Raw genomic sequence first — 13,461 nt, 5'->3', positions numbered from 1 at the left:
TTATAGATCAAAAATAATAAAATGTGTTGGCCTTTGTAGCATTGCTCTTAAATATGAGTCTAAAAGAGTATTTGATTTTTTCAATGCATTAAATTATTAAAAAAATTAAAAAGTTAATATTTGTGTTATATTTTTATAATAAAATATTTTATATTTATTAAATATTAGTCATTAAATTAGTTACTATATATTTTTGTATATTTATATATATTGATTCACATATTTTTTAATAAAATAATTAATAAACAAAATAATTAAATTTGTAATAGACAAATAATTAAATTTGTTTACAATAGTATAATAAAAAATTTATAAAATAGTAAAAATATATTTCTATATAGCAATAACTTATTAGTATTTGTTTTTTAATGTACATCGCATAGTATGATTGATTTCACAAAAAAAAATCAATATCTTTAATTATTATTTTTAGAACACTTGGTAGCAATAATGTTAGCACTAAATTGTTAGAATTCTAAGTATATTATTTTCTCTAATTTGTTGAGAGAACTTATATGAAGGTATATATGAGACAACAACAAAAAAATTATGAAGGTATATTTGTGTTGACTACGGAATTAGGCTTGGTTTATTTGTTAAAATTTTTTGAGAAAGAGTTTGTAGTTTTCAGTATATAGCATCAGTATCTTATGTTTTATTTGATAAATAAAAAAATATGTATTTATACTTATAATTTTTAAAAAATAAAAATATTTTAAAAAATATTTAAGGTGAAGTTTTTTAAAATTGACCTATATTTATTAAAATTAAAAAATCTTATATAATTAATATAAATTAATTTTTAAATTTAATTTTTACACTTATATCTAGTATAATATTTTTAATTTTTAAAAATTATTTTATTAAATATAATTATTATTATTTATATTTATTAAAAGAATTTTAATTTAATTTACTAAATATCATTTTTATAAACTACTTTTAAAAAATAAACATTTTACCAAAGTGTAGTAAGGGTTAGAGAAGTCTTGAACTTATCTACAGACGAGAAAATTGACATAAAATTAGTGATGAATGTCAGTGTTTATCCAAAATGCAGGATCATTGTGTCAACTTTAATTACAAATTTTCGGGAACAGTCTTCTTAATATTTTTTAACCATTGGAGCAGCAAAATGTGATATCTGACAATTAATTTTATAAGTAAGACAAAAAAATATAAAAAAAAATAAAAATTATATTTTATTTTTTTAATTATTAAAAAAATTAAAAAGATCTATTTTTTAAATTCTTTTATTTATTTGCTATTCTAGTTTGAAATATCTACAAAAGTACACAACCCATTGAAAGGGATAAAAAAGCCAATTTTTCTTACCCAAAATGTACGAAAGAATAATTCATTATACTATGTGTATGTTAAAATTAACTATTAAAGTTCATTATATATCAATATAAAATATATACTGAAATATAAATAGACATTAAAAATAAATTCACACATGTATTTATATACAAATATATTAATGACTGATTTTGATTTAAGAATATCATTTTTAAAGAATAATATTTATATATTATTTGAGAGTATGTATATAAATATAAATGGTATTTTAAAACTATTTATTATTATTCACTTGTAGGGTTACCCAAACATTACTGTAGGAATATATGTTTGGTGTTGACTGTTGAGGCTCTCATATAATGCAACGTACATCAAACTTGTTAAGTCAATAGTTCAAGTCATGAGTGATGTGAGTATAGAGTACGTTGAGTGAGTGGAAGCATTTAGGCCACACTTGACAAGTTATTTATATTGGATTTATTATATATCTTTTGTTTGAATTAGTCTTTGTGGAATTTGCTGTCCTCATTATGTATTTTGTGAGTATAACCTACGTACGCGTTGATTATATTGTTAATTTGAATCAGTTGTTATAAATTGGAAATATGGCCTTAGGTTGTTGAGCACACACATATGATATGATACAATCATACAACAACTTCACTTCAAATATTGTGTGGTTGGAGTGATGATGATGAATGGTGTAGTTTATTTGGTGTTGATGGTGCAGCTACTTGCATGGACCAGCAGTGCAGCGGTGGTGCCAAGCGTGAAATGCATTGAGAGTGAAAGGCAAGCTCTGCTTTCTCTCAAACGTGGCTTCAATGTCACCCATGATGATGATTGGCTGTCTTCATGGGGAGATGGGGAGCAGCAGAAGGAGTGTTGCAACTGGGAAGGCGTCAAGTGCAGCAACCACACAGGCCAGGTTGTGATGCTTGATCTTCATGCTCATGATTACACTCGTGGATCCATAAGCCCATCACTGGGTGAGTTACATCATTTGAAGTATTTGGACCTTAGCGGTAATCACTTTACTCACACTCCATCCATCCCTCCTTTCATTGCCTCTTTAACATTTTTGACACACCTCAATCTCTCCCATTCTTCCTTCGCTGGAAACATACCCCCTCAACTGGCAAATCTTCTCTTCCTCCAGTATCTTGATCTTAGTTCCAATAATCTGGTTGGAGAATTTCCTCTTCAAGTCACAAATATGTCATCCTTGAGATATTTGGATCTTAGTTATAATAGACTTAATGAAACAATGCCACCCCAACTTGGAAATCTCTTATCCTTGGAACATCTTGATCTAAGCGCAAATGCATTCACCGGAACCATTCCTAGTCAATTCAAAAACCTTTCTCGTTTACAGTATCTTGACCTCCATCCTTATTCTTACCCCAGGTACAAAACCATGTCAATAAGTTCTGATTTACAATGGCTATCTGAACTTTCAACCATGAGGTATCTTTCACTTCCTTGGGTGAATCTAAGTGGTGCCAGCAATTGGCAACAACAAGTGAGTAGCCTTTCTCATCTTCAATATTTAGACTTGAATGGTTGCAATCTTGTTCATTCCGTGCTCACTTCATCATTTGCATCGTCCGCTTCTCTGTCATATGTGGACATCTCTAACAACTCTCTAAGGGATGCATCCTTGATATTCCCATGGTTAATGAATTCCAGTAGTAGCCTTGTTACTCTCAGAATGAATGATAATGGTTTAACAGGAACCATTCCAGAAACATTCGGGAACAACTTGAGCTCCCTGGAGGAGTTAAATCTTGCAAATAATGAGCTCAAAGGCCAAATACCTCTATCCTTGTTTCATAGTTGTAATTTGGCATACCTTGACCTATCCAACAACAACTTGACAGGGGAGTTCCATGAATATATTCGAGAGTTTTCTCGTTGTGCTCGTAAACCCTTGCGAATCTTGGATCTGGGATGGAATGAAATTACGGGGATACTGCCTGACCTCTCACAGGTTTCTTCATCTTTGGAAGTGTTAGGACTTGATAACAACAGGTTAAGTGGAACCATACATGAAGGTATTGGACAACTATCCAACTTAACTGTCTTAAGCCTTGGGAATAACTTCCTGACAGGTTTGATATCTGAAGCTCATTTCTCAAGACTTTCCAATCTTGACACTTTGGATTTGTCTCATAATGCATTGGCTTTTAATGTTAGCGTCGATTGGATTCCCCCTTTCGATTTAACTAACATTTATTTGGCCAGTTGCAAGTTGGGGCCTAACTTTCCAACCTGGCTTCATACCCAAACGACGATTGAGTATTTGGATATTTCCTGTGCTGGAATTTCTAGCACTGTTCCAAATTGGTTTTGGGAACCCCTTCATCTTATGTTGTATTTGAATATTTCTCACAACCGTTTTCGAGGAAAAATTGAAGGCCCAATTCTACCAGCTATTGTTTCTTATTATGTGGTTGCATCAGCTTTTATTTCTGACCCACTTCTTTCAATTGATTTAAGCTTCAATTTATTTGAAGGCCCGATTCCAGCATTCCTTTCAACTGCTTCACAAACTTTTTTGTCCAATAACAGATTTTCAATTGCAAATCCTCTTTTATGTGCAAACTCGACCAAAAACATGAGATTTATGGATTTGTCAAACAACGACCTTAGAGGAGAACTTTCGGATTGTTGGAGGGGTTTTGAGTCATTGGTCGTCCTAGATTTATCCAATAACCAGTTTTATGGAAACATGCCAAAGTCTTTGGGGTCATTGAAAAATATCAAGTCAATACATTTAGGAGGGAATAATTTTTCAGGAGAGATACCATCATCCTTGAATAATTGCACACAACTACAAATTTTTGATGCTGCACGTAATAAGTTGTCGGGAACAATACCAAGCTGGATTGGGGATAATATTGGAAAGCTACTTGTACTTAGCTTACATTCCAATAAGTTTCATGGAAACATTCCATTAAGCATGTGCAATCTCGATGAACTTCGTGTCTTGGACCTCTCTCTAAATATTCTGTCTGGCAGTATACCTAAATGCATAAGTAATCTGTCTGCTATGGCCACTCTAGCACATTCAAATGCAACCATTATTCATGGCTATCATTATGAATATGTCGATTATCATAGCACTACTGACGCTGTACATGAAGTTTTCAGAGTTTATAATGATAGCGCATCATTGATATGGAAAGGAAAAATGTCAAAATATGGAAGCACTCTGGGATTGTTGAGAAGTATTGATTTCTCCAGCAACAGGTTGACAGGGGAAATACCAACTGAGATGATGAGTCTTATTGGCTTGGTTTCTTTAAATCTTTCAAGAAACTTTTTTAGTGGAGACATCCCTCCAACTATTGGACAACTGAAATCAATAGATTCTCTTGATCTATCCAGAAATCATTTGTCAGGAACAATTCCTTCACAACTTGCTCAGATAGATCGTCTCAGTGTTCTGGACTTGTCATACAATGATTTATCCGGAGAAATCCCACTTGGCACGCAACTTCAAACCAGGGATGCTTCTGCTTATGAAGGAAATCCAAAACTTTGTGGTGCTCCCCTCAACAATACTTGTCCCATTCATGGTCACCAGATCAGTGAACATGGTGCTGATGGTGATGATGATGAACAATTTGTAAGCGAGGGGTTCTACATTGCTATGGCTGCTGGATTTGTTATGGCATTTTGGGGAGTGTGCTTCTCATTGATTTTGAAGAAATCTTGGAGATATGCTTATTTCAAGTTGTTGAGTGATGTCTATGACAAGCTCTATGTATTTACAGCGATCAAGGTGGCCAAATTCAAAAGGATCATATCTCAAATATGAAGGTATGCACCGTTTCCATTTCTTCTAGTTTTTATTATTGTTGATATAGTTGTTATATTCATAATATTGGTATGTCAAAAAAATTAATATCTGCTCTATGCAAATGAAACAAAATATAGTAGTGCTAAAATGTTAAAATGTACTTCTTTATTGTTGAAGTTTTAAATTGGACACACCAAACAGTTTATTATTGTTTTTTAATGGTTAAAACATAGCTTAGTTGATTAATTCCTAGCTAAAACAGTAGCTTACGTATATAATATGGTTAGCGTTTTTGTTACTCTGAATATGTGCTACCTGTTGCCATTACTGCATATGTTTAATTTTTACTGATCATGAATTCGTGTGATGCAAGGAAGATCTTCATAGTTATCTATTTGAAGTGAGATAAGTGAATAATTCAGTTATTGAAAATAAGTATCATGTTTGCTAAGTATTTACATGTGTTGTAGATTTGTAGGTGCATATATTGATGAAGTTTGGAGAGGATGCTTTTTCAGATCACTCTGTTTATATTTTCTGAATTGGATATTTATATGGGTGTGAAGTTTGGTTTTATATATTTTATTGCTACGTGACTTAGTCTCATGAATAAAATATTATTCATGTTTTTCACTTTTTAATTTTTATACATGCATGTTCATCACACGGCCCTTTTATTATATATTTAGGCTTTATATATATACATTCTTACATATGCAATTGTAATCATGTGAACTTGTTCTTCTGTTAGTAATATATGTAATTATGTATATGGGATATGGTTTTATGTTACTTAAATATATGTTTCTGCTCTTTAACACTTTTATATATTTTGAATATTACCTAACATGTAACGATGTCATATGTTTCAGGCAAAAGAGTAGACAATATCTTGTGTTGAAGAGATAGAGCTTTGTTTGTGATACAGCCAGAATCTTTATGCATGTGTATCCATTTGAAAGGAGACCAATAACATTTAGTGATGCAGTTAATATATGAAAAAAGTTTGTTAATATATTAAGTATTAGTTTGCATATTTTAGCCTTGTTTAGGTTTACTGCTGTAGCTGCAGGGTGGAGTGTGGAAGAGGACGCTTTTTCACATTTCACCAATATTGCATAGTATTTGTTATATGAGTGTGACTGTCAAACTTAACCTTGTTTTATTGCTGTAATTTATTTTCGGGGACGATATTAAGTGTTAGTTGTTATGGAAGTGCTTGTGGACTCGTGGTAGTTCTATTTTTCTTTAATTTCTGCTTACCAAATCTATTAGGATGAATTAGCATGTTTATTTTATAATGAACTACTGGGCTAGTCTACTTAAAAGTTGAAAATTTAAAAATAAATAATATCAGCTATTGGTAGAGTTTAGACTTTATTATAATTTTATCTGCGAATTTTTTTTTTTTAAATTTAACTATATCATACTCGGACGTTGAGAATTCATAACCCTACTCATATCTTAAAGTTCTACATCCAACCTTATCCAATCCTATCTGTAACAAATTATTTTCTTCAATCAAATATAATATTTTATTATCCTATATTTCATGAACATACTAATAAAAAATATTAAATTCATATTAAAATTAAAAGCAACAAAATTATAATAAAATTGTTACGGCCCGGCCCAGAACCAGCTTTGGGCCGACCCGACCCGTGTAACACCCGACCCGGGCACGCGCCCTACAACCGACCCGGACACGCGTCCTGTACGGATCACACACGTGCTGCAGGACAACGTCCTTGGAAATATGGGCCTGTCACGTAAGGGGCCCACTACTGACATGTATATAAGGGGAAGATTGGCTCTTCCCCCGAGGTACGTCACATTCTCTCACCCCCTCATTCTGCCCGCCTGCACATTGCTGACTTGAGCGTCGGAGTGTCTTTGCAGGTGGCACCCCCCTCGTCCGTTCACCATCACAGTGCTCGTCAGCTCGGCAGACCCACAATCAGCGCGACCAGGACCAAGACATCCTCACCTATCCACCTTTGCATCTTCTGTCCACCCGACCTGTTCGGAAGCCGACCTAACGAACATTGGCGCCGTCTGTGGGGACCGTCTAAATGGAAGCTGTACTGGGTCTTGGCGACCAAGGCCGGGCTGCCGGAGCGGAGGGGGCAGCCTCCGTCGCCTCGCAAGGGGGGCGGCGAAGGTCCCCCCATCGACGCACGGGGACACGACCATTCGGAGGAACGGGCGGTGATAGCGCCATAATAATGCAAGAGCTGCGCCACCGAGTCCAGAACCTGGAGCGGCAGCTTGCCGACCGGGAGCGGGACGGACGCTCTACCGATCCGAGCTATACCCCGTCTCCCGGAAGCGAGGAGGAAGACTCTTACCGAAGCCGCCCGCGGACGGAAGCAGAGAGTTCGCGGGAGGAGTCACCCATAATGAGGAGACGAAATGACACGATCATCTACTCCCGAGGCAGACCGACCCATCGAGCGACAAGAGGTCGCGAAGACGGAAGAACACGACAACCTGTGATAATGGGCGCCACCCCGTTCCACCGATCTATCCTCGAGGTCCGGCTGCCGAAACACTTCGACAAGCCAACGGACATGAGGTACGACGGAACTCAAGACCCTCTAGAACACCTGACGGCCTTCGAGGCCAGGATGAATCTAGAGGGAGTAGGCGACGAAGTGAGATGCCGCGCTTTCCCGGTGACCTTAGCAGGACCGGCGATCAAATGGTTTAACGGCCTTCCGCAAAGTTCCATCTACAGTTTTTCAGACATCAGTCGTGCATTTCTGGCCCAATTTACAACGCGGATCGCGAAGGCTAAGCACCCCATCAACCTTCTGGGGATAACCCAGAGACAAGGAGAATCGACAAGGAAGTACTTGGATCGGTTCAACGACGAATGCTTGGAAATTGACGGCTTAACCGACTCGGTGGCCAGTCTTTGCCTAACGAACGGCCTCCTCAACGAGAACTTCCGGAAACACCTCACCACGAAACCAGTTTGGACGATGCATGAAATCCAAACAGTGGCCAAGGAGTATATAAACGACGAGAAAGTCAGCCGAGTCGTGGCTGCCAATAAACGGCAGTCCGGTTACAGCCAAGCACGGCAGGCCGTCGACGGAGAGAGAGCGAAGGAAAAAGCTAGGGAAGAGGCGTCAGACAGGGCACCTCGACCGTTCCCCAGGGTCGGGAAATTCAATAATTACACCCCACTCACTCTCCCCATCGTGGAGGTCTACCAACAGATAGCGGAGAAGGGAATCCTTCCGAAGCCCCGAGCACTTAAGGACCGAACAGGAGGAAACAGGAACCTTTACTGTGATTACCACAAGGGGTATGGCCATCAAACACAGGACTGTTTCGACCTGAAGGATGCACTAGAACAGGCGATAAGGGAAGGAAAACTAGCCGCGTTCTCCCATCTCATCAGGGAGCCGAGAAGGCGTTATCGCGATCAAGATGAGGAAGGCAAGACACGCTCGGCCAAGCGGCGACAGGAGCCCGAAGACAGAGACCACGGCCTCACTGTAATAAACGTGGTAACGGCAAAGAACACTGCGCCAAAGTCCCGATCGGCACACAAGAAAGACGCCAAGGTCCTGGCGATCTCATCTCCACCAATGCAGAGTACCAAAAAACCCCCGTCCATTTCTTTTGGTCCAGAAGACCAATGGTTCAGCGACGCCCCGGAAAACCCTCCCATGGTCATAACGGCCAGAGTGGGAACCGGCCTCGTCAAACGGATCCTTGTCGACACAGGAGCTGATTCAAACATCATGTTCCGCAACGTGTTCGACGCACTGGGGCTGAAGGATGCCGACCTGACGACACACCAGCACGGGGTTATCGGGTTAGGCGACCACTTCATCAAACCAGACGGAGTCATTTCCCTACCAATCTCGGTGGGACAGGTGCAAGGCCGGAGGTCGGCGATGGCCGAGTTCGTAATCCTCCGAGACTCCACAGCCTACAACATCATCTTGGGAAGAAAAATAATCAATGATTTTGAAGCCATAATCAACACCAAGCTACTAGTTATGAAGTTTGTCACCGATGATGGATCCATAGGGACCATAAGAGGGGACCTCGAGACGGCGGTCGCTTGTGACAACGCCAGCCTTTCCCTCAGAAAGAAGTCCAAGGAAGCATCCGGCGTATTCCTAGCCGACCTCGATGCCAGAGTAGAGGACAAGCCGAGGCCGGAACCAGAAGGGGACCTGGAGAAATTTAGCATCGGTGACGAAGGGAAAAAGTTCACATTCGTTAACAAGAACCTCCCACATGAGCTGAAGGAGCCTTTGGTTGAAATGATAAGGGCCAACAGGGACTTGTTCGCATGGACACCAGCCGACATGCCGGGCATAGATCCACAAATCATCTCCCATCACCTAGCCGTCAAGCCGGAAGCACGCCCAGTGGCTCAACGAAGGAGAAAGATGTCGGCGGAAAGAGCAGAGGAGGTAGCCAAGCAAACGGCCGGCCTCCTAGAAGCAGGCTTCATACGAGAAGTGGACTACTCAACGTGGCTCTCAAATGTGGTATTGGTGAAAAAACACAATGGCAGATGGAGAATGTGCGTGGACTACTTTGACCTTAACAAAGCATGCCCCAAAGATTGCTTCCCCCTCCCCAACATAGATGCACTCGTCGACGCCGCGGCGGGGTACCGATATCTGAGTTTCATGGACGCCTACTCCGGTTACAATCAGATACCGATGCACCGACCAGACGAAGACAAAACGGCGTTCATAACGCCAAGAGGAACTTTTTGCTACAAGGTAATGCCGTTTGGCTTGAAAAACGCAGGGGCAACATATCAAAGGCTGATGAACAGGATATTCCACGACCTCATAGGGAAAACGGTCGAAGTTTACGTGGACGACATCCTGGCAAAAACAGCCCGACCTGACGACCTCCTAAACGACCTGGCAAGTGTGTTTACGTCCCTCCGTCAGCACGGTATGAGGCTGAACCCCCTCAAGTGCGCCTTCGCCATGGAAGCCGGCAAGTTCCTGGGATTCATGATAACTCAGAGAGGGGTAGAAGCCAACCCGGAGAAATGCCAGGCGATACTTCAGATGAAGAGCCCGGGCTGTGTCAAGGACGTCCAGAGGTTGGCGGGGCGATTAACATCACTTTCCCGGTTTCTCGGGGCCTCGGCGACAAAGGCCCTACCATTCTTCAACCTCATGAAGAAAGGGATGGCATTTGAATGGACACCCGCGTGCGAAGAAGCCTTTCAACACTTCAAGGAAATCCTAGCGGCACCTCCCGTTCTCGGGAAGCCAAGGGACGGGGAACCACTGTACCTGTACCTCGCTATAACAAGCGAAGCCCTGGCCGCAGTACTAGTGCGGGAGGACGGGAGGACCCAACAACCAGTCTACTTCATAAGCAGGGCACTACAAGGAGCAGAGTTAAGATATAGCAAGTTGGAAAAGCTAGCCTTGGCACTCCTAACTTCCTCGAGAAGGTTAAAACAGTATTTCCAGAGTCACCAGGTGGTCGTCAGAACGGACCAAGGGATCCGACAAGTTCTCCAAAAACCCGACCTGGCGGAAAGAATGATGACTTGGTCCATCGAGCTCTCTCAATATGACATACGGTACGAGCCCCGGCGAGCCATCAAGGCACAGGCCATGGCAGATTTTTTGGTTGAAGTAACAGGAGACCCAGGCGAAGACTTGGGTACACGGTGGAAGCTCCATGTGGACGGAGCCTCCAACCAGACCTTCGGAGGAGCCGGGATCATCCTAGAAAGTCCAAACGGGGTCGTATACGAGCAGTCGGTCAGATTCGAGTTTTTCATCTCAAACAACCAAGCAGAATACGAAGCCCTCATAGGAGGCTTGGCCCTAGCAACAGAGGTCGGTGCAAAAAGGCTGGAAGTATGCAGCGATTCCCAAGTCATCACTTCCCAAGTAAACGGCAGCTATCAAGCCAAGGACCCCTTGTTGCAGAAATACTTGGAAAAGGTCAAAAGCTTGAGCCAAAAGTTTGACGAGGTCACGGTCCAGCATGTACCCAGAGAAAGGAACACACGAGCAGACCTCCTATCAAAATTAGCCAGCACTAAGCCAGGGGAGGGAAACCGGTCTCTCATCCAAGGCATGACAAGGGAACCTGCAATTGCACTACACATAACAACCCTAAGTTCTTCATGGCTAGACCCCATCACCAACTACTTAGAACACGGCCAAATCCCTGATGACGAAAAGGAGGCGGTGAAATTAAGAAGAGAAGCGGCCAAATACGCCGTCATCCAAGGACAGCTGTTCAGAAAAGGGCTCAGCCAGCCCCTACTGAAGTGCCTACACCCCGACCAAACGGACTACGTCCTCAGGGAAGTCCACGAGGGCTGCTGTGGGCACCACATCGGAGGAAAAGCCCTAGCAAGGAAGTTGATCCGAGCTGGGTACTACTGGCCGTCGATGATGGCAGATTCCAAAGAGTTTGTCAAAAAGTGCATAAAGTGCCAACAGAACGCCAACTTTGCCAAGGCACCGGCAAACGGGTTGAGCTTGCTGACGACCTCCCGGCCATTCGCTCAGTGGGGAATCGACCTCTTAGGGCCTTTCCCTGTCGGCCCTGGGCAGGTCAAATATCTCATAGTGGCAATTGATTACTATACCAAATGGATAGAAGCCGAACCATTGGCTAGCATATCCTCTGCCAATTGCAGAAAATTCATGTGGAGGCAGGTGATAACACGGTTCGGGATACCAGAAGTCGTCATCTCGGACAACGGCACACAATTTGCCGACAAAAAGTTCACAGAATTTCTCAACGGCCTAGGTATAAGGCAAAGGTTCTCCTCGGTAGAACACCCTCGGACGAACGGACAAGTGGAGTCCGCCAACAAGGTTATCCTTTCAGGGCTAAAGAAGAGGTTGGACAACAAGAAGGGTGCTTGGGCCGACGAGCTGGCATCGGTCCTTTGGTCTTATCGAACAACCGAGCAATCCTCCACCAAGGAAACCCCTTTCCGATTAACGTACGGGGTGGATGCAGTAATTCCCGTGGAGATCGGAGAACCGAGCCCGCGATTGCTTTTAAAAGGAGTAGAGGAAACTGTAGAAAAGGACCTGATAGATGAAGCCCGGGAAATGGCCCATTTGACGGAAACAGCGCTAAAACAAAGAATAGCTCTGCGCTACAACACCAAAGTGCTCAAGAGGGACTTCGAGCCTGGCGACCTCGTCTTGAGACGGAACGATATCGGCTTGCCGACCCCCGGAGAAGGTAAGCTAGCGGCAAACTGGGAAGGCCCTTACAGAGTAAAAAAGGTGATGGGGAAAGGAGCCTTTAAGTTAGAAAGGCTCGATGGCAAGGAGGTCCCGAGGACGTGGAATGCGGACAACCTGAGAAGATTCTATTCCTAGGAGAAGGCCCGACTAACCGACCAGGATAGCTAAGTGGCCATTTCGCAGATTTATCTTTTGAACTTCTCATAGCGACTTATCTGTCCTTTATACAGTTACCGAATAATATATACTTGCGCAAATTTTTTCTCCTATTTTGTCACTTAATTTTCAGATAAACCACCTCGTCCAACAACGGCGTACGCCCCCGGGACTGATCACCCCGGGAGCCCGTCAATCATAACGACAACACAAAAGGCCGTGAGCCATTGATATAAGCGAAGACGATAAACCACAAAACGGTTAAAAGAAACGGCAACACGAGCAAACGATAAAACGGTCGTTGATAAAAGGCCAAGATAAAACGGCTAAACGCCAAAAACGTTAAATTGTTCACAAGCCAAAAACGACTAAGACTAAAATAGTTTACAAGTCATAACAAGCGGCTACACGAAAAGCTGTAAACAAAAAATTCACTTCTTGGGGACGTCGACAACCTTGCCATCAAGAATAACCTTGCGAACACCGATCGCCGACGTGTCGAACTCAGGAGCAACAATTTTAATTTGAGCTTTGAGGGCCTCCTCAGTGCCCAGGATCGCAGCCTTGCCCTGCTTAACGACATCTTTATACTTCGCCTTCCACGTAGCCAGCTCGGCCTCCGCGGCCTGCTTCTCTTTCTCAATCTCGGCCACACGCTTTTGCGCCTCACCGACTTGCTTCTCCAAAGCCATTTCACGCCCCACCAAACGTTCAACCGTCGCGTCCGACTCTTTCTGTTTCTTCTCAGCAGTCGTTGCCTTCTGTTCGGCAGCGGTGGCTTTCTGCTCGGCAGCGGTGGCTTTCTTCTCGGCAGCATCTAGTTTTCCCGAGGATTGAGTCAGTTGCTCCCGAAGAGTTTCAACTTCACTTTTGAGTTCATTGTTTGCTTTCCCAGCAGTTTCCAACTTTCTGCGGAGGGACTCCATCCCGGACAGTTCAAACTCGGCTTTCCGGGCTATCACGGCGCCCCGC

At 42.2% G+C, this 13,461-nt stretch overlaps 2 protein-coding genes across 2 annotated transcripts; both read left to right on the top strand.

Moving 5' to 3' along the window:
• The first annotated feature begins 1,944 nt into the window (after positions 1 to 1,944).
• On the top strand, positions 1,945 to 6,432 carry LOC130973839 (receptor-like protein EIX2). The gene is made up of 2 exons (XM_057898516.1): positions 1,945 to 5,127; positions 5,980 to 6,432. The coding sequence occupies exon 1, from the start codon at positions 1,991 to 1,993 to the stop codon at positions 5,123 to 5,125; it is 3,135 nt and encodes a 1,044-aa protein (XP_057754499.1). The 5' UTR covers positions 1,945 to 1,990; the 3' UTR covers positions 5,126 to 5,127; positions 5,980 to 6,432.
• Positions 6,433 to 10,164: 3,732 nt separating this feature from the next.
• On the top strand, positions 10,165 to 12,574 carry LOC130975837 (uncharacterized). Its single transcript, XM_057900566.1, has 4 exons — positions 10,165 to 11,061; positions 11,788 to 11,881; positions 12,098 to 12,328; positions 12,564 to 12,574. Exons 1-4 carry the CDS (start codon positions 10,165 to 10,167, stop codon positions 12,572 to 12,574), a joined length of 1,233 nt encoding a protein of 410 aa, XP_057756549.1.
• The last annotated feature ends 887 nt before the right edge of the window (positions 12,575 to 13,461 follow it).

The sequence above is a fragment of the Arachis stenosperma genome, chromosome 4, assembly GCF_014773155.1.
Source record: "Arachis stenosperma cultivar V10309 chromosome 4, arast.V10309.gnm1.PFL2, whole genome shotgun sequence".
Lineage (NCBI taxonomy): Eukaryota > Viridiplantae > Streptophyta > Magnoliopsida > Fabales > Fabaceae > Arachis > Arachis stenosperma.
The sequence above is the reverse complement of the archived record's forward strand: the minus strand, read 5'-3'. Positions and strand labels throughout refer to the sequence as shown.

Excerpts from the sequence above, each read along its gene's own strand:
- LOC130973839 (XM_057898516.1), top strand. The coding sequence starts at position 1,991 with ATGATGATGAATGGTGTAGTTTATTTGGTGTTGATGGTGCAGCTACTT.
- LOC130975837 (XM_057900566.1), top strand. The coding sequence starts at position 10,165 with ATGAAGAGCCCGGGCTGTGTCAAGGACGTCCAGAGGTTGGCGGGGCGA. Across the intron at positions 11,062-11,787 it reads TGCAGAAATACTTGGAAAAG|GTGATAACACGGTTCGGGAT; the intron begins GTCAAAAGCTTG and ends ATGTGGAGGCAG. Across the intron at positions 11,882-12,097 it reads AGAATTTCTCAACGGCCTAG|TAATTCCCGTGGAGATCGGA; the intron begins GTATAAGGCAAA and ends GGGTGGATGCAG.